General features: G+C 38.6%; 1 protein-coding gene across 8 annotated transcripts in view; it reads left to right on the plus strand.

Moving 5' to 3' along the window:
• Positions 1-1816: 1816 nt before the first annotated feature.
• AGFG1 (ArfGAP with FG repeats 1) overlaps positions 1817-21329 on the plus strand; it is a 68934-nt gene continuing 49421 nt past the window's right edge. For 7 of the 8 annotated variants that reach the window (XM_028482330.2, XM_028482332.2, XM_024124667.3 and 4 more), the window contains exons 1-2: positions 1941-2192; positions 19512-19605. In XM_028482330.2, coding sequence (XP_028338131.1) covers positions 2026-2192; positions 19512-19605 — 261 coding nt within the window. In that variant the 5' untranslated portion in view covers positions 1941-2025. Of the gene's footprint in view, positions 2193-19511; positions 19606-21329 lie in introns of all 8 variants that reach the window. The other variant, XM_024124668.2, reaches the window with a different exon arrangement.

A 21329-nucleotide genomic window follows, 5' to 3' on the forward strand; every position in this document is an offset into this window, starting at 1 on the left:
GTATGGGAAGATGCAAGAGTCTGGGCTCACTGAAATCATTCCTTTGATAGGCACCTCAGCTTTCTGGGGCCGATATCCCATGTTGTCACATCCTGAGTTTCCTCAGGGCTCACTGCAGGGAGTGGCTGCAGTCTGATGGCTGCTAGATGGCAGGTATTCTTTCCTTCCTGAGTTTCCTCAGGGTTCACCAGCCCACCATCGGCTGTGGCTGCAATCACTGATGACAGTGACATCCTTTGTTTACTGATATGGCAGAAAATATTCCATTTCTCAGTATTATATTAATATGAAGTCTCATTTGGTTGATTTATCCAGTCACTTTCATGGGAGATCTGGAGGCTGGCCTTGGCGATTAGGAAACCTGGATTCTAATCTTACTTTCAGTCATTCACCGGCTGAATGACTTTGGACTCACTGGGTCTCCCTGTATTCTTTTGGGAAATGAGGGGCAGGGATGATTTTTTTTTTTTTTGGCGGTACGCGGGCCTCTCACTGTTGTGGCCTCTCCCATCGTGGAGCACAGGCTCCGGACGCGCAGGCTCAGCGGCCAAGGCTCACGGGCCCAGCCGCCCTGCGGCATGTGGGAACCTCCCGGACCGGGGCACGAACCCATGTCCCCTGCATCGGCAGGCGGACTCTCAACCGCTGCGCCAACAGGGAAGCCCGCAGGGATGATTTTTAACGTCCTGCTGGTTGTGGATTCTTGGAGTGATTAAGAGATTTGAGTCCGGCAGTCTGACTGTCTGGGCCAACCCACATGTATCCTAGGGTAAATTTACTTAATCCTCCAGAGCTTTGGCTTCCAGATTTGTAAAATGGAAAGAACAATAATGCTTACCTCGAAGAGATCTTGTTAAGATTAAATGAGATACTTAATGCATTCATTCCATAAATACTGAGCACCTAGCCTCCAGCTCTGGGAGGGGCAGAGGGTGGAGCAGTGAAGAAAACACTGGGGTGTAGGCTGTTTTTGGAGCTTAAAGGGAGATCCCAGATAAAACACAGTAAACACTAAAGAAGGAGTAGGATTGTAAGCAGCTAGAACTATGAACACAATACAACACAGCCATTTCATGGAGAGTGACTTTCCAGGAACGTGGAAATATTCACATGGAAATACTGCACTTTCCAGGCTGCATGGATGCATGGAGGCCGTGGCCTTCCACGTGTAGCAATGGTCCTCAGCCCCGTTGATTTCACTTCCGTCTATCATCGCTCCACATACGGCAATGTCAGGGGATTTTTGGTTGCCACAGCTGTGGGAGGGGTGGGGAGGTCGTTCTGGCATCTAGCGGATAAAGGCCAGGGTTGATGCTCAACATCCTAACACCGCACAGGATAACCTCCACACCAAAAAATTAACTAGCCCAAAACGTCAACAGTGGCATGGTTGAGAAACCCCGCTATAGAGAGAACAGCATGGGCAAGGGTCCTGAGTCAGGAGGGAGCTTGCTGTGTTCGGGATACAAATGGAAATCCACTGTGGCTGAATAAACCAAGATGAAGTGAGAGAGGCAGGCTGGGCTAGATGATGGAGCGCTGTTTAGGGCACACGGTGAGGAACTTGGAATTATCCCCAAAGCAGTGGGCAGCCAGCCCTTGGAGAGCTTTAGGCAGCGGGGGAAGGTAACCCAAGTAATGCGCTTAGCGCTATAAGCGTGGCCGCAGTAACTCCTCCTGGCCAGCAGAGGGCGCCGGCTGACACTTGGCCTCCGGCCGCCCGGAGCGGGCTTCCTCTTGCCGTCCTCCTTCCTCGTCTTTTCCCCTCAGGAGAAGTCGGGAAGGTGGCGGCGGCGGCGGTTGTCCCGGCTGGGCCGGTTGGTGTGGCCCGTCAGCCCGCGCTCCGCAGCGTCCGCGCCGCGCCCAGCCCAGTCGAGTCCCGCCGCGGCGGCCGGGTCCGGCGCGGGCGGCGCGCGCTGACGGAGGGCGGCGGCCGCGGCCAGGGCGGCCGGTGGGACCGCGGGTCCCCGGCGCAGCGCCGCCCGGCTCCCGGCCCTGCCGGCCTCCTCTCTCGGCGCCGCAACCATGGCGGCCAGCGCGAAGCGGAAGCAGGAGGAGAAGCACCTGAAGATGCTGCGGGACATGACCGGCCTCCCGCACAACCGAAAGTGCTTCGACTGCGACCAGCGCGGCCCCACCTACGTGAACATGACGGTCGGCTCCTTCGTCTGTACCTCCTGTTCCGGCAGCCTGTGAGTGCGGGGCGGGCGGGGGGCCCTTCCCCGGGCGTGGGGAGCGGGCGGCTGGGTAGAGGGCCTGCGGGGGTCCGGCCGGCGGCGGTGGTTGGGGCCGGGATGCGCTGGGCCCGGGCCGCCGGGCTGGCGATGCGCTTTCGATTTCGCCGGGCGAGGGTCCAGGCCCGGGGCAGCCTTTGTGGGTGGGGCGTGGGCGGTGTTGGGGTCCGGAGGGGGCGCCCGGCGTGAGCATCTCTGGTCCCCGTGGAGCCGGCGCCGCCTCCCTCGGGCCTCGGCTCTCCCGGGCGCAGACCCGATGGGATTGCAGGGGGAAAGACGGGAGGAGGCTGGGGAGGGCCGTGCGGGTCCTTTGTGTGCCCCGCCTCTCCGCCGGGGCGCGGCGGTCCCGAGCAATACACCTGCCGGGCGCCGTTGGGGGGTGGGGGAGAAGCTGGGGTGGGAGAGAGCAGGGACGCTTAGCTTGGGCTTTTTTCTCTCTGGTCGAGAGTACCTAGGTCAGTGCGAGGAAGCCGGCACTTAGGAATAGTAGCGGGATTATAAAGTCTTGATGGCAGAGATGTGATTCCCAAGGGAAAAGTTAGAGAAGATTAATTGCGGGAGAGGGAGGCAGAGAAAGCAGACGTGAGGTTGCGGGGCTTTAGCTCTATGGTCCAAAGAGAGTCTTGAGGAGTTTGGGGAAGTTTTAGTGGAAATAAGGTATTGACTCGGAGCTGTGTCATTGTAAATACGGTGGTGGTATCTGTAGGATTTCTCTGTCAGTAGTTAAGTGTCTTGGCTCTGTACAGAAATGAGGAGAGATGGAAAGACAGCATTGTTTCAGATAAAGGGAGACCACCGTCTTGAATTACTGGGATGGTTTGCATTTCTTCCTCTTTGCTCCATTAAGCTGCGTTTTCATAAGACTTTTGTTGCTGTGATTGAAGGTTTCTTTTGGAGAGTTTGCAGATGATTTTGGAACCGAATAAGTTGCTTTTATATGCTAAATTATTTTGTATTCAGTAAGTTATTGACGAAGTGGTAGTTACTAAATATTCGTAAAACCTTTGGTCTACCAAACATCTACTTAAGCTCTTTCACTTGTACCATTCTTTGAAATAAAGTACTTTGGTACCCCACTTCTCCCCAAAAAAACTTTATAAGAGTAATACTGAGGCAATGGATACATGAGAAAACTCATTCTTGGAAAATACAAGGTATGCCGAGTAGAGTACTATTTGTTTATGTTTTGTTTTCTTCTTAAGTTGGGCAAAGAAGCATTATTACTCTTCCATGACTATTATTTCTTCAACAGACATTTATTGGGTGCCTACTAGGTTCTTTGTAAAGCCTTGGGCCTGTGCTGATGATTAGAGCAAAATCCTTGTTCTCTTGGTGCTTACATTCTAGTGGAGGAGATGGGAACACATAATAAGTAATCAAATGAGAAAAATGTCAGGGGCAAGTATGCACTAAAATAGTATGATAGGGGAGACCTTCTCTGAGAGGTCACTTTTATTATATATATATATATTTTTTAAATTTATTTATTTCATTTTATTTTTGGCTGCATTGGGTCCTCATTGCTGCGCGCGGGCCTTCTTTAGTTGCGGCGAGCGGGGTCTACTCTTCGTTGCAGCTCGTGGGCTTCTCATTGCGGTGGCTTCTCTTGTTACGGAGCACAGGCTCTAGAGAGCAGGCTCAGTAGTTGTGGCGCACGGGCTTAGTTGCTCCGCGGCATGTGGGATCTTCCCAGGCCAGGGCTTGAACCTGTGTCTCCTGCATTGGCAGGCGGATTCTTAACCACGGCGCCACCAGGGAAGCCGGGGAGGTTACTTTTAGATTGTAGAGTCAGGAAAGCACCCTGAGAAGTTGATAATTAGTGATGTTATTGAAGTACAACACAATCCTAGAGCTAGGTGGTATTTAGGAGATAGTCTGGTTCATTCTTTTCATTTACAAATAAAGACTTAGTTTGTGGGCAACTTTTGGTTTTAAAATGAAGCCAGTAGTCCAGTTTGTTTTGAGTATACTTTCATTATGTGCATAACAAGTATGCCAGTGTTTTTACTAAACACTAGTAAAGTCCTTTGATACATTTGAAGTACTTAGTTTGAAAAGTATGTATATATTTACTCTTCTGGATTTCTGACATTTCTGTGTAGCCATTTGCAAGTATAAATTTACTTTATTGCAGCAAATGTGTAATATGAAAAATATTTACAAATTTCTTCCTAGAGGTCACGTTTCCAAAACATTATATATGAAAGGATATCTCATTATACATGACAATTGTTTATTTTATTGGAATTTAATCTGTAACAGATAGGACTCCATATCTCTGTTTAGTGGTGATTCTAACAAATATTTATTGCTCACTTGGCCTGTGTCATGTACTGTGGGAGGCACTGGTCCTACTTGGATCCCACTATCCTTAAGGAGCTTGCATTCTAAGTATGTAAACATAGTTATGATACACTGTAATATTTCATATCTTTCAGCTATCCCTGACATATGTAAATGAATAGGGAAAGCTTCACAGAAGATTTGATGCGTGAGCAAAGACCTTTACAGGCAAGATCCACATGGCAGGTGGCTTCATGTAGTTGAAAGAACAAATACTTATGAGCTAGATAAACCTGGTTTTGAATCCTGGCTCCACTTATTAACTGTGTGGTACTGAGAATGTCAGTCTCTTTGAGTTTGAAGTTTCTCATCTATGAAAAGGTGAGGATAAGGTTTACCTTATACATTTGGGATGTAGATTAGTTTTCAATATTAGAGATATTGTATGTTTGACATCTCACATGATGCCTGGGATATATAATATCAATAGCTCCCCAATATATGAGGGGCATTATTAATAAGGGGGACAGGGTATTCCATGAGCAGGGAACAATATGTGAAAGATGCTGAAAAGAGAAGCAGCTTTATAAAAAAATCTATCAGTTTGGATTCTTTAGATGTAACTCAAAACCTGACTCAAGTTGGTTTAAAAATATGAGCGGAGGGACTTCCCTGGCGGTCCAGTGGTTAAGACTCGCCTTCCGGTGTAGGGGGTGCAGGTTCGATTGCTGCTCAGGGAGCTAAGATCCCACATGCCTCCAGGCCAAAAAACCAAGACATAAAGTGGAAGCAATATTGTAACAAATTCAATAAAGACTTTAAAAAATGGTCCACATCAAAAGTCGTTGAAAATATGAGAGGAATTTATTGTGTGTTTTTAAATAAGACTTTATCCAGTGGTTAATGATGTTGCCTCGATTTCCCTCATCCAAAGATGGCTGGCTGCTCCCAGCTCCTGGGGCTACATACTGCCTTAATTTGTATCATTGTTACAACTTTTCCAGAAGTTGTGATTCAGTCTGGGTTAGCTTAGGTCATATGGCTAAGTAGAACCAGTGCCCTCATTGGATGCCTTCTGTGATGACCTTATTGGAACAACAAGGATCTCCAAAATAGAGTTCCCAAATCAGAAATCTGGGATCCTTGTGAAGGAAAGAATGGATCCTGGATCAAATGTCTGCTGCAGAAATATTGAAAGGACAGTAATTCCTGAGGATTTTTTTCTTTGGAAATCAATAATATAGGAAAATACTTTAAGAATAATATAACTATTGAGTTTAATAATAATAATGTCTTTGCTATTTAGATGCCATGGTATAATTGAAAGAATATGAATTTTGAAGTCAGATTTTGACACTGCCACTAGCTTTGTGACTTAGGGCAAAGTATTAAGGCCACTATGTGTAGGTTGGCCTGGACCCATCCCCTCCGCCTCAGTTTCTTTATTTGTGATAAAAGATGATAATATATAGCTTAAGGTGGTTCTGAGGATTAAATGGTACAATTCATTGAATATTTATTGAACATATATTATTTTTGAGTATGGGACTAAGCAGTGGATGTACATATATGAACTGAGTCATGTTAGCTGCTGGTCAGAAACCTTGATGTGCCTAAAAAATGCTGAAACACAGTAAAGGGTATCTACTATCATGAATTTAAAATTTTAGGATAGTCACATGACTTTTATCGTATATTTAGCAGTATCTTTTTTTTTTTTTTTTTTTTTTTTGCGGTACGCGGGCCTCTCACTGTTGTGGCCTTTCCCGTTGCGGAGCACAGGCTCCGGACACGCAGGCTCAGCGGCCATGGCTCCCGGGCCCAGCCGCTCTGCGGCACGTGGGATCTTCCCGGACCGGGGCATCGGCAGGCGGACTCTCAACCACTGCGCCACCAGGGAAGCCCTAGCAGTATCTTTGTTTAAGTAAATCGAACAAGTATCTTACTGTTAATATTACTAGACTCAGAGCTGATCTTTTATTTCCTGTTTTTTTTTCAGATGACTGCACTCTGTGCTTGTATGATGCTTATTTAGAATATGTAACTGAATTCCGATTGTGAAACTTTAAAATAGACTTGAGATAGATGTATTAAAGTGTTTGTCACTGAGGTAGAATGGGGTTGTTCTAACTGATTGATTTGTCACTCTTTCTGCTTCTGTCTCCAGAAATATTTAGAATTATGAATGGCATTCTATTACAGCCAACATAAACTATTATCTTCATGTTAAAGAACTTACAGTTGATTTAAAGGCTAGGTTTAGACCAAATTATTTATTTTGTGGAGAGTTTTAGCATTTGTGTAATCAGTAAATAATATGAGAATTGTTCTATCCTTTAAAAATGATTCATAAACTTTTCAGAGAGTTTAGATAAAAATAAAAAATAACATTTGAGAAACACCGTGTCCCACTTAATAACAGCTCTTTTATGTGAACAGTGCATTTAAACTTGGAATTTCACTGGAGGATAAATGTAGACAGATAGTAACTTATATTCTATTAATTTTGTGTGCATTTTGAGTCTTTTGGTGAATCTTATAAGAATTTTGACTTTAAAGTTGGACAGATGAAAAGAGGCATTTGTTTTTATACTCTCATTAGCATTTGAGTGGATTGCAATCAAATACCCTTTTGGAACTCTGTTTATAATATTCAGTACCACATGAGCTCACAGTTGGCGGTGATTTATATCCTTAATTCCCTTTTCACTTTTTTTAGTACTCTAACATGGCTGCATTCAGTGAGATATTTTGACAGTGTAGTACAACTTCAATTTAGTGTGAGTGGGAAAACTGATACTTTTTCAATTGTGAAGGGCAGAGTTTTTTTTTTTTTCTTTTTTAAACAAATATTCATTAAGTCCAGGCACCAGTATATGTGTTGGGGATACAAAAATTAAAGAAATGAAAAATAAGATAATAATAACTACTAGTTAGAATTACTTGAGTGCTCACTCTGTGTCAGGCAGTATTCTAGTAACAATCATATAAGGAAAGTACTGTTACCCTCCACAACTTTAAATTGTAAAATGTAGCTTACACTCTTAATGCTTGCTGTAAATTGTTGTGAATTCTATATTTGAGGGATTTAAATGGTGGATTTTACTTCATTGGATTTTAAAAGGCAGGACAGGTAGTTTATGGATGTATCATGCATTTTTGTTTTATAGTTATGTGATGCTTTTCTTTCAATAGTTTTAGTTAGCTTCAAATGTCTGTTCATTGACTTATTTAGAAACTGTTGTTGTGTATTGTGAGTGTAATGGGATATGGTGCTGACTGGTTCTGATACTGATTTTTTTTAGTTTGGCACATAGGTACCAAGGCATTTTTAACTTGCTACCAAGGCATTTTTATATCAAGTTCATATCTCTTCTTTCACTTGTCTGTGAATTTGGATCAGTGTGATTATAAACACTTTGACGTTTAGTCAGTTTCAAAGTAGTGGTTGTACAATTTATCTAGATTAAATCTATATTAAAATTTTGTGAGTTGGATTGCAAATAAAAAGAATTAAAACATTCTTTTAAGGAACTTGCTGATCTCTGGACCTCAATTTAAAATTTATTGCCTCTTTAGAAACCTCTTTATCTAATTTCAGTACACTCTTTGGAAAATAAGCAAATCCCCAGACTGATAATTTTCAGTCTTCTCTATGCAACATGCATAATGCTTACATTCTTGAGAAGCTTCTGTGGAGATATTCAGGACTAGGTGCCATTACCCTTCCTGTTTTTTCCTCCACTCAGTAATGCATTTCCCAATCCACATGGTCAAATCGATGATTATCTAGGAATATAAACCTTGGGTTCTTCTAATGTATATTAAAAAAGTAAATCATTCATAACTTTGGGTACTTTGTTAATAGGTTCCTTGTGACATCCTTTATAGCCTCACACATTAGAGCTGTTGCCCTAAAGACACCTGATTGGACATGATTAGAATGAAATTTATTAACTTATAGGAGGGATAGGAACCTTATTTGAATTGGTCTATGTATGGGGAGTGAGTTTTTGTTTGTTTTTAAGTTAGAACATATTTTTCCAAAGACTCCTGAGTAAGACATGGTCTCTTTTTGATTGGTACCATAACTGCTCTTTAGAGGGAGGGAAGTCATAGTTACACTTTGCTTTTATTCTAGTTGCTTATTTTAAGAGGTGAATTAACAAACTGGAGCATGGTGCAAGGAAGTTGATTAGAATAAGGAGATTTGAAATTCTGTATGAGAGGAATATTTGCAGAGACCAGAAGTGTTATTAGCTTAAAGAAGAAAAAACTAGAGAGTGAGGGTGGGGAGCTGTTCATGTAGTCCCTGTCTTTGGGTAAATTAAGGTCTTTATGTGGAAGAGGTAATAGGTTTATTCTGTAGGGGGAGATACAAGACCAGGTATGGAAGTTACAGAGAAACATACATGTTTAGGAAAGGAAGAGGAATTTTCCTCGTAGTGTCAGATTCTAAAAATTCTTTTCTTCCCCCACTTTTTGGTTAAATTTTGCAAGATCTTTGATGGGGGAAGTATGAAAATCAGCAGAACTAATAATGTGGGAAGATGCGAAAACGTCCTCATTTCTCTCTTCTAACCTTTATCTCTTACTCTGTGAATCTTGGTGGCTCTGGCTTGGAACAATTGTGTTCAGTAGGTACTTCTATAAAAAGATTGCTAGTGTCTAGTAAAGAGACTTGGTATTTTTGAAATAGGAGGGATTTAAAATTTTAAAAATTCCTCATGTTTTCTAGGAATTTTTTTTATCAAAGAAACCAGCCTACGTGTATGTCAGTTAAATTTGATTTTGAAGGGAAAGAACCATTTATTTTCCATTCTTTTATGTTTAGTTTTTAATTGAATTTTAATTTTTATTAGAAGAATATATGCACATAGTTTAAAAAGGCCAAGACTTATAACAGCAGCAGCAGTCGTCTCTTCCCTTTCTCTGTTTCTGATTACGTATTTCTAGCTAGCATGCTTACAGCTGTTTTTTTGATTTTTCAATTTTTGCTTTTATCTATTGACTTCTCTACTGTACAAGAGGGAAGATAAGGCTTTGGCCCTCGTAACACTCCTCTCACTCTCCACCTATACTCTGCATCTACTCCTTCAATATAACATCACAATTTTTGGTTAAATCACTATTTAGTATTTACCTTATTGCATTATGTACATACTCTTCTCAGCTAAGTCATACAGTATATTACTACTACATTTTCTTTCTTGTACAACCTTTTCTCCCTGAAGTTTGTAATTGTCTAGGTTTCTTCACTTGCATTGTTTTCCATGTGTGTATCATTAATATATCCCCAGATAAATTATCTCTGGCTGAGGTATATAACTTTTCAATATGACCAGATATGTCAGGTACTTTTTCTTTTTTTCCTGGGTACTTCTGTCATCCTCTGGTCTGGAAATGCTGCTCTCTAGGCCTGCTCCGCAGCTGTCATCCTGGCACTTTCTCCTGCCTTCATTGTGGAAATTCCCTTCATGCCTAACCTGTGTTGCAACCTCTTTTTCCAGGACCCCCACATTTCCATTAGCCTGATTCAAGGTTAATGGGAGAGCATTTTTGAGAGCTACATGGCTGAAAGTGTCTTATTCTGCCCTTACATTCACAAAGGTGAAAATACTTTACCCTTGTTTTAAGGCATTGCTTAATTGTCTTTAATTAATTAATTAATTAATTTTTGGCTGCGTTGGGTCTTTGTTGCGATGCGCAGACTTCTCACTGCAGTGGCTTCTCTTGTTGCGGAGCATGGGTTCTAGAGCGCAGGCTCAGTAGTTGTGGCTCACGGGCTTAGTTGATCCGCGGCATGAGGGATCTTCCCGGACCAGGGCTCGAACCTGTGTCCCGTGCATTGGCAGGCGGATTCTTAACCACTGCTCTTACCAGGGAAGTCCAGCTTAATTGTCTTTAATCCTTCAGTACTGCTATTGAGAAGTTTGATTCTATTCTTATTACTCATTCTTTGTGCCCTCTTTTCCACTCCCTCTTTGGGAGTATATATGATCTTTTTATCCCTACTATTCTGAACCTATATTGAAGTATTTTGGTATAGGTCTTTTTGTTCAGTGTTTTAGGCTTTATTTTGGACTTGTTGGATTGGAAACTTACGCTTGGCTAGTTTATACCTCTGTTGTGGCCTCTCCCGTTGCGGAGCACAGGCTCTGGACGCGCAGGCTCAGCGGCCATGGCTCACGGGCCCAGCCGCTCCGCGGCATGTGGGATCCTCCCAGACCGGGGCGCGAACCCGGTTCCCCTGTATCGGCAGGCGGACGCGCAACCACTGCGCCACCAGGGAAGCCCAATGATCTTTTTATCCCTACTATTCTGAACCTATATTGAAGTATTTTGGTATAGGTCTTTTTGTTCAGTGTTTTAGGCTTTATTTTGGACTTGTTGGATTGGAAACTTACGCTTGGCTAGTTTATAGATATTTTTTCTCCAGTCTTCTTACTGGGGAATAAAAAAAACCTGACTGTCATTCTTCTAGGCGCAAGTTGAGGGAGGGAACTGGGAGCATAGAACCTATTATCATTCCGTGTGTAGAGTCTCAGATAAACCTCCATTTCTTAGCATAGTACCCAGTAGCGATCCTCAGCTGTGCCGGAGTCCAGAGTCTATTTGGTATAGTGTCTCCAGATCAGATTTTCCTTCAGACTTCTGCCTAGGACTTCTTAGGGGTAATCTTATGGAAGTAGGGAAACTGGGAATCTATTTTTGACCCCATGTAAATCCCCCAACTTGTGGCTTGATTCCTTTCATGTATCTTCCAGGGGTTCTTTGGTGGGAATCATCTTTAATTGGCTTCCCCCACCTCTACAGGAGCATCTGTTTTGGCTTTCTTTAGTCTGCACAGTCAGTTACTGCTGGTAATTTTCTAGATTTTGGTATGCCTTTGGGTTCCTTCTTTGTCCTCTGTTCTTCTCTTTGTGGGTTAATGCTTTTTTATTCCTTTGCTATCATTTCAGTAGAGTTTAGAGAGGTAGTAAAGACATTTTTGGGTTTTGTCCACTTTTAGCAAGAATACCTTAATTAGGTTTAAATTGTTACTTGGGTATTATTTTTTAGGTGCTTGCCCTAAATGTTACAAGGACCTTACAGTGTAGTGTTTCTGGCTTTCAAAAACGAAAACCCAAAATAACAGTTATAGTTTGCACCATGCGTGTGTGTGTGTGTGTGTGTGTGTGTGTATGTATTTTCAGTGTTTTAAAGTTGTGTTCTGGATAAACTAATATTCTGGACTATAATACGTACATACCTTGGTATCAAAAGTCTGTAGATTTTTATTTTTGATAACCTGTTAAAGGTATTTTTCATTTGTTGTAGATTTTAAATGTATAATTTTTATAATATGAAACATTGTATATAATATTTTTACTAAATACTAAGATTGGAATAGATTTAAATGCCAGATTAGCTTTATTACTTTATGCCAACATTAACAACCACCTAAATTTCCACAGCCTGGTAAAATATTTTAACCAGCTTTTCCCCCAGCAGCAGAAAAATAATTAATAAAACTAGCTAAATAAGCTTTCTTACTTATTCATCTAGCACACATTGTAATTTGAGTTGAACAAATGGCTGGCTATTTGGAAGATTGTTTGAGGCGTAGTTAAGAGTAGCATACTGGTGGACATATGGAATGAGTCACACCATCTGGTTGCAGTCCTACCTGGGTGGTGGTCGTTAAAACTAAAACTCCTGGGAATCTGCATATGACTTAATTATACTGCAGAAGCATATTGGGCTCCACCAGTAGATGACTTTGGAACTTCTTGAAACCAATTAAGTGACAAACATGCTTTCAAAATATCAATACTGCTGTTATTAAATGAGTCATTAAAGAAATTTCTTTTGCACTAAACTGGAGACTTAAAACGTGTCTTTTAGGATCCAGAACGGGGTGGTACTTCAGTATTGGCACTGTAAGAATGATGTGGTTTACTTGCCTAACACTTTCATCCAATAGTTATGACTAATGTCATGACAGTAAAGTGTTTTATAAACACTGGATTCACATGATAGCTAAACTTGGCTTAGCAAAAAAGGGGAAGTGGCACCAGCTTCCAGGAATATATCTTGAAAATAACTAGATAAATGAATAATTCAGTTTCAGTTGAGGATTTCATTCATTTAAGTGATCAAATTTGGTGGATGGAGAACATAGTCTGCCAATGAAAAAAATTTAGTTGTGTAAAAATTGTGGTTTCTATAGATAGTAACATGGACTCTTAAGTTGACATACATTAAAACCAACTTTTTTGTTGTGTAATTTTAGGAGTCTTAACATCTGTATAGATTCATGTAACTACCACCACAATCAGAACATGGAATGGACCTGTTTGGTTACCCCTCAAGACTCTAACCCTTGTCTTTCCTTAACCCCTGGCCTCTACTGATCTATTCCCCAACAACTATAGTTTTTCTTTCTGAGAATGTCATTTATACAGTATATAACCTTTTTAGATTGCCTTCTTCACTGAGCATAATACCTTTAAGATTAATTCAGGTTAGTTGTTATTGGATGGGCCAAAAGGTTTGTTCCGTTTTTTTCTGTGAGATGGCTCTAGTAGAACTTAGTTGTCTTTAACTTCATTTGAAACAATTTTGTTAGATTGTATGTGGCAGCTGTCATATCAGCATACATTTAAAAAGACTTATCAAAATTGGCCATTTTAATATTGAAGATGGAAGAAAAAAAGCAACATTTTCGGTATATTATGCTTTATTATTTCAAGAATGGTAAAAATGCAACTGAAACACACAAAAAGATTTGTGCGGTGTATGGAGAAGGTGCTGTGACTGATTGAACGTGTCAGAAGTGGTTTGCAAAGTTTCGTGCTGGAGATTTCTCCGTTGGACAATGCTCCATGGCCAGGTAGACCAGTTGAAGTTGATAGTGATCAAATCAACACAATAATTGAGAACAGTCGACGTTATACCACGCAGGAGATGGCTGACATACTCAAAATATCCACATCAAGCATTGAAAATCATATGCACCAGCTTGGTTACGTGAATCACTTTGATGTTTTGGTTGCACATAAGTTCAGTGAAAAAAACCTTCTTGACCATATTTCCGCTTGCGATTCTCTACTGAAACGTAATGAAAACATTCAGTTTTTAAAACACATCGTGACTGGTGATGAAAATTGGATACTGTACAACAATGTGGAATGGAAGAGATCATGGGGCAAGCGAAATGAACCACCACCAACCACACCAAAGGCCGGTCTTCATTCCAGAGAAGGTGACGTTGTGTATATGGTGGGATTGGAAGGGAGTCCTCTATTATGAGCTCCTTCTGGAAAACCAAACGGTTAATTCCAACAAGTACTGCTCCCAGTTAGACCACCTGAAAGTGGCACTCGACAAAAGGCGTCCAGAATTAGTCAACAGAAAATGCATAATCTTTCATCAGGATAACACAAGACTGCATGTTTCTTTGATGACCAGGCAAAAACTGTTACAGCTTGGCTGGGAAGTTCTGATTCATCCATCGTATTCAGCAGACATTCACTAGACATTGCACCTTTGGATTTCCATTTATTTTGGTCTTTACAAAATTCTTTTAAGGGAAAAAATTTCCATTTTCTGGAAGACTGTAAAAGGCACCTGGAACAGTTCTTTGCTCAAAAAGATAAAAAGTTTTGGGAAGATGGAATTAGGAAGTTGCCTGAAAAATGGCAGAAGGTAGTGGAACAAAAGGGTGAATACGTTGATCAATAAAGTTCTTGGTGAAAATGAAAAATGTGTCTTTTAGTTTTACTTAAAAAACCAAAGGCACTTTTTGGCCCACCCAATACATATTCTAGTAGTCCATTTCTCCTTATTGCTGAGTAGTGTTTCATTGCTTGGGAGTTTACGCATTCCTCATTTGAAGGACACTTGGGTTGTTTCCAGTTTTTGATACATATGAAACAACCCAGTTGTTTCATACAGTTATTTATATAGATTTTTTGGTGAACACAAGTTTTCATTTCACCTGGGTAAATACCTAGGAGTGGAATTGTTAGGGCTTATGGTAAGTGTATGTTTAATTTTTTTTTTTTTAAAGACAGTGTTTTTGGTTGTTTTGATTTGATTTCCCCTTTATACTGGTTAGGAAGCTGTGAATTCTATGTTATTTTATGGTCACTGTTGAAATTTTATTATCCATCCTAACACTCTAGAGTTAATCAGTATTTTAACCTTCCCCTAATAATACAAAGTCTTTAAAAATACAAAGTACTCTCACTTAAGTGCTATTTTTGGTAAAATGTTAAATTTGCCCCCTCTCCTCCACCATACATAGGACATTTTGAAATCAGATGCTATTTGTTTAGATTTGCCAATGTGTTTCCCAGTTTTTTTGCTCACCCCTTTGCATCGCACGACCTTCTTGGGGTTATTTTTCTTCTTAAAGTGTATACAGTCATCCCTTAGTATACATGGGGGATTGGTTCCAGGATGCCCCACAGATACCAAAATCTGACGACGCTCAAGTCCCTTATATAAGATGCATATGACCTATACACATCCTCCTGTTTACTTTGAATCATCTCTAATTACTTATAATACCTAATAAAATGTAAATGCTCTGTAAATGGTCATAAGTACAATGTAAATGCTATGTAAATAGGTGTAAATACAATGTGAATGCTGTGTAAATAGTTGCTGGGCACATGGCAAATTCCAATTTTGCTTTTTGGAACTTTCTGGAATTTTTTTCCCCCAGTGTTTCTGATCTGCAGTTGGTTGAAATCCTGGATGTAGAACCCAGGGACACAGAGAGCCAACTGTATGTTTCTTTAGTGAAGATCTCCTGGGGGTAAACTCTCGTTTTTGTTTATCTGGAAATGTCATTTTGATCTTAGACTTCAAAGATATTTTTGCTGAGTTCACAACTTTTTTTTTACTACTTAAAGATAATATTCCACTATTTTCTGGTTTCCATTGAAAAGTCTTTCAGTCAGATTTTGTTTCCTTTGTCTTTTCTTTCTGAGTGCTTTTAAGATATTCTCTTTATCTTTGAAGTTTCACCCAAATGTTTCTAAGTGTGAATTTTATTTGTCCTGATTTTGATAAGCTGTGCTTCCTATATCTGTAGACGCATGACTTTCATTGGATTTAAAAAAATCTCAGCCGTTAGCTCTTCAAATATTGCCTCTCCTTCATTCTTTCAATTCTGTCTCTCAAAAGCAAGAATAGCCTCCCCACCCCGGTTTTTTTTCCTTTTCTAAAAACACTTGCTTTTTTCTGTCTCCTTAAGTGTCTGTGCTGCCTTCTGGGTTATTTCTTATTTCTGTTTTCTAATTCACCATATCTCTCTTTTGGTGTGTCTTATCTGCTCTTTAATTTGTTGAATTTTTAATTTCCACATTTATAATTTTTCATTTCTGAAAGTTCTGACTTTTAAATCTAACTGTTATTCTGATAATTACACATTTCCTGTTTGTTTTTATTCCATCTTTTGTTTGTTTTAACATTTCCTACATGCTATATTTACTTTGTATTTTGTATTTGATAAATCCAATGGCTAAAGTCTTGGGAAGAGGTGGCATAAAACTTTTGTTTCTACTGACTCAAGCTCAGTGATTTGCTTTGTTGTTGTGTGATGATTTTTATTATAATCTCATTTTTTATTGAAATTAATATTTCCAAATCCTGATAGCATAATTTATAAATTAGAAATGCATTTCTCTTGAGAGAATTTGTATATTCTTCTCCTGCGATCTAGGGATACTACCACCCTGAAGCTACTTAATTCCCCATCCAGGGTCTTGGGTTTAACAGGGATATCTCAGGTTTACCTCTCATCTTGTCTTAGTTATTGTTGGTATTTGCCTTCTGAGCAACACTGAATTTTTTTGTATGACATGGGCCACTCTTCTGGTTTCAGCTCACTCTTTTTTTTTTTTGCTCTTTTTTTTTCTTTTGGGAAGGGGGAATTCTTTGAGAGCCCCCTTACTTTCTAGAAATGTTAACAATTAGGGTTTTTTTCTTTCTTTAAATAATTTATGGGGTATCATTTTAGCAGAGGAACCTTTCAAAATATCTAGTCTGCTATACTATTGTAAGTAGAAATTAATGAGATTAGATACGCAAAGTGCCAGTCTAGGTTACTTTAAAAATATTAATTTCCTTCTGTCTTACTAAATTATATTTTGCCTATCAATTTGTATAAGTGTGCTTGACATCATATGGTTACTTTTTGTGGATACTTTCCTTAATCTCTTCTAAGGGTTTCTATTTTCTGTTATTCTGGAAATAGTAAATTTATGGGAAAATTTAAGTTTTTTGTTGTATATGAGGTAAATGTGTAAAATGTTCTGTAGAAGATTGAACCTAGGTAGAATTTATATCTCAGTAGTGTTCCGAAGGAATTCTGCTTCTTTCTTCACTTGGTAGTTAACATATTTGGTATATTTAGAGCAGTGGTTCTCAAGTAGAAGGACTCTGCTGTCCCACCCCACACCCCTGAGGGACATTTATCAGTATCTTGAAACATTTTTCATTATTCCTACTGGGTTGGGCATGCTTCTGGCATTTAGTGGGTAGAGGCCAGGGATGCTGCCCTACCTCCTACAGTGCACAGGACAGCCCCCTCATGGTAAAGAATTCTCTGGCCCAATGTGTCGGTAGTGCCTGATTTAGAGAAATGAGGTAAAGATAAATTGTTGATGCTGGTGGCTATATTTGGGAGGAAAGTTTTCCAGGTTTTTTAGAAAAACTGAAAGAAAGCCTTAAGAACTGTTCTTTCCTTTTCTTTCTGTAATTCTTCAGCACAGTCCAAATTTTTTGACTACTACTAGTTAATTGAATTGTTTATTATTTCTTGCAATTTTTTTTTTCTGTTACAGAATAAGTAACAAGTTTTCATTGTGGAAAACTTGGAGAGAATAGAAAATTATAAATAGAAAAAAAAATCATTCGGTTCCATAATCTAAGCAAAGACTGTTAACATTTTGGGGTATTTAGTTTGTCTGTTTTCTTTGCAGACATTTTTAATATAGCTTTGAGAATACTATATAATTTTCATCTTAAAAAAAACCAAGCATAAATATGCATAGTTGTACAGTTTTATTGTTACTTAGCCACTTCCCCTTTGACAATGAAGTGTTTATGTTATTATTATTTTTTTTAGTATGAGTGATGTTTGATGAACATCTTGTACGTAGTTAAGTTTCAGATTCCTTCTTTAGAATAGATTCGTAAAAGGTTATTACTGGGTCAAAATGCATGAATAAGATTATTCACAGGTTGGTGAGTTTATCCTACTGTCATCAGTGTATGAGACTACATTTTTTACTACAGCCTCATCAGTCTGCATTCTTCTTAAGAAATTGATAGAGTCAGCCTTCTATTTTTTTACCAAACTATTTTATAGTCATGTTATATCCACATACAAAGCTTTTGGAAGCTAACAAAGGAAAAATTTTTGCACTGAAAATACAGTTAATCTGCCAGAATTAATGGAATATAAAAGAGTAATTAGAGAAACCAATATAAACAAATGTAAAATTTCCTTGGAGTTACTCAATTTATGTAAGTAATGTGGCCTTGCAAAATTGTGTCTACCAGTTTTGTAAATTGAATCTTATTTTAAGTGCATTGAGAGAGCGCATTTAAAGAAGCTCTGTAATAGGTCTTCTTAAGTGGGAAAATGTCCTGTCATATTTTGGTTATGAGTATGTTATGGTTTTGTTTGTTTCATAAGTGAGAAATTTTGTTCACTTATTTAAGTAATATGAATACCTTCTTTATGCAAAAATGGACATTGTGGTATGGTAGGGCCTTGAGATGTATGAGAGAGTAAGCTATACAGTGCAGTGCTTTCATGAGATTACATCTGTATGTAACTTTAAGAGTCAGGGGGTTCCCTCATTTGATGATTTGAGAAGTACAGGGATATAATTCATTGCTCCAAACTTTCTTATTCAAACACACCCTTGTAGCAGTGTTTGACATTTCCTTGTTAGAAAGTTATTCCTTTGCTTTTTTAATTGAAAGGATACTATAAGGGAGATGGAAGGGTAGAGGGTTGGCTGGAACAAGGAGGCAGTATTAGGGAATAAGGAGAGACAAAGATGCTAAATGTGAGGGAGGGAGCAGAGGAATTTGAGAGAACAATAATAAGTTAATTCCTTTTTAAATTGTTTGGGAACAAGATGGGACTTGTTAGGATAAATATCATAAATGAATAAGCTGTGAATATGATGAATTTAGTTTTATTCTCATAATACAGATGAATTGGAAAACAAAATGTCCTGCTTTAAAGGAATAATAATGACTTTGCTAAATTTTCACTTTTGGAAATTTAGATGCTATCGTTAAAGCCTTAATTTGTGATTGCTAGTTGTAAAGGTACTTGAAAGTAATTCATATGGTAGTTGTTTCTTCATAGTTAAGTTTGGAAGTTTTACTAGGATGAAATTGCTGTGTTCAGTTTCTCCTACTGTGCAATCTTCATTTCTGTATTTTATGACTTACCAAGAGCTGGAAGGAAAGTAATTTATTAGTTTAAAACTTAAAGCAAAACAACAAAACCTAACTTAACGTTTCTCCACTTCGAAATGTGAAACAGATAACGTCCAAACCTGACATATCATTGTCACTTTCTTAGGAAATATGAAAATATTTAAATAATAACTTTGAATTCTTTACCATCGAGCCCATCATATATATATTATTCTCCTTCCATCAGACATACACTAAAGCAATGTTTGTGTTTCCAAGAAGCTCATGTGTTACAGGTACTGTTTGCTTCTAACTAGGTGGTTACTTGAATTTATCTTTAAATATATTATTTAGTGTGGGTCTGACTAAATTTACATTGACATATCTATTGTGGGGATTAATAGTTTAAGATAATTTTTAAATATTTGTGGTTTATGGAATGAAAACACTGTTCCAAGTTTAAATGTGCTAATTAAAAATGTTTTGAATTATCTGATACATAATTTTTAAAATACTATAGTTTGTAATAGTAAATCTGTAAAATATTTTATCTTTCAGGCGAGGATTAAATCCACCACACAGGGTGAAATCCATCTCCATGACAACATTCACACAACAGGAAATTGAATTCCTTCAAAAACATGGAAATGAAGTAAGTGTTTTTTACAATTTTCAACTTTTTTGTTGGTAGTCATTTTAATAAGATTTAATAAGTTGTTTAGAATGGTGAATTTTCACTGTCTAAAAAGTTATTTTTGTACTCTATATTTAGATGTTGTAGAAAGTACTCATTTAATAATGTGTTTAGAATTAATGTCTACTACATAAATACTTTACCTTAAACCTGAGATGAAACCTGTGTGTAAACTTCGTCAGTATTGAATGTAAAAGGCATTTTTGGAGGACATCTAGTATTGGAGTAACTGTTAGTTTTTGCTTTAAAAGACAAAATAAGAGAAGGAGAAAGGGAATTAACATTATGGTATTGTAGTAAACTTTTGTTAGGCTGTTGTGTGATCAGCTTTCACTTGAGGACCCCTCTTTCCTTTTTACGTTTTTAAATTTAGATGTATGTGTGATGTTTAATATTGAGCAGGTGCTCAGTAGGGAGGAGGTTAGTAGTTCTGAGGGGGCAGCCTAGTGTCATGAGGAACTCAGTAAAGATTTGCAGGGGAGCCTTTTCTTTCTACTCCGCTTTAATGGGCTTTCAGGAATTCCATTCTGTTTTTTGCTTTCTTGTTTTAGTTCCATGTTTTTCTATTAGTAAAAGTGGTGGTCTACTATTTTTTAAAAAAAAAACTATAAAATTAACTGCAAAAGCAAGCATGTTTTATAATCTTGGGGCAAGGATGAGCCAGTCAACCCAATTGATCAGTAATAGCCATTATTATTTAGTAGACACTTTAATCACTTCCTAGAAAGGAAATATTACTTTAGTTGTACTACAGTGGTTGCATGTTTTTGGGGTTTTTTTTTTTTTGCATGTTTTTGATACGACACAGAAAAGAATTTAAGTCTTAAGATTTTATTTATTTCAATCTTCTTTTTCACCCTCAGAAGATATATGCAAGCGTTTTGTACTCTGCCTCTTTTTTTCCCTAACACTTTGATAGTAGCATCTTAAACTTGCTTGTCTACTTGTGATTCATGTGTGTATATGGTTCTAAAGTAGTAAAGAAGTGTAAATTTAAGATTATGAAATATTTTTAAGTACGTGATTTGGAGAATTGAGCACACACTTTAAAGTTTCCAGATTTTGCCGATAAAAAATTATCTTGAGTAATCAAGTTCCAGACTGATTGTAGGTACAGTACAGGAAAATCTAAAGCAAGATGAAAGGGCAGAAGGTGTGTAATGACAGTAAGTGTAGAAATGTATTTTTGGATTAAAAGACAATTTGAACTATTTGTATAAAGTTTGGGATTAGCCTAGCAGTGCATATTTTAAATTACTTTCTTAGAATTTTGGCCTTCTATACAAAATTTTGGACATCAGAATGGAGTCAGAAATGAAAAAATATTATCTGTTCTTAGATTAAAAATCAACTGACAGTAGATAAAGTCAGGGTAGTAGAACTGGAAAGGTAACAAACAATGCATTGGAGAAGTAAAAAACATTCAAACCTGTCAGTAGATAAGATTAGGTGGAGACTGGTTCCAAAATACTACGATTGAAGAACCTTTTTTTTCCTGAAATTGTGGTAAGTACACTTGACATGAGATGTACTCTCTTAAAAAAATTTTAAGTGTAAAATGTAGTACTGTTAACTATAGGCAAAGTGTTGTAAATGGATCTTTAGAACTTACTCATCTTGCATAACTGAACTTTATACCCATTGACTAGCAACCACCATTCTATTTTCTGCTTCTGTGAGTT

Source organism: Physeter macrocephalus, chromosome 2 (assembly GCF_002837175.3).
Source record: "Physeter macrocephalus isolate SW-GA chromosome 2, ASM283717v5, whole genome shotgun sequence".
Lineage (NCBI taxonomy): Eukaryota > Metazoa > Chordata > Mammalia > Artiodactyla > Physeteridae > Physeter > Physeter macrocephalus.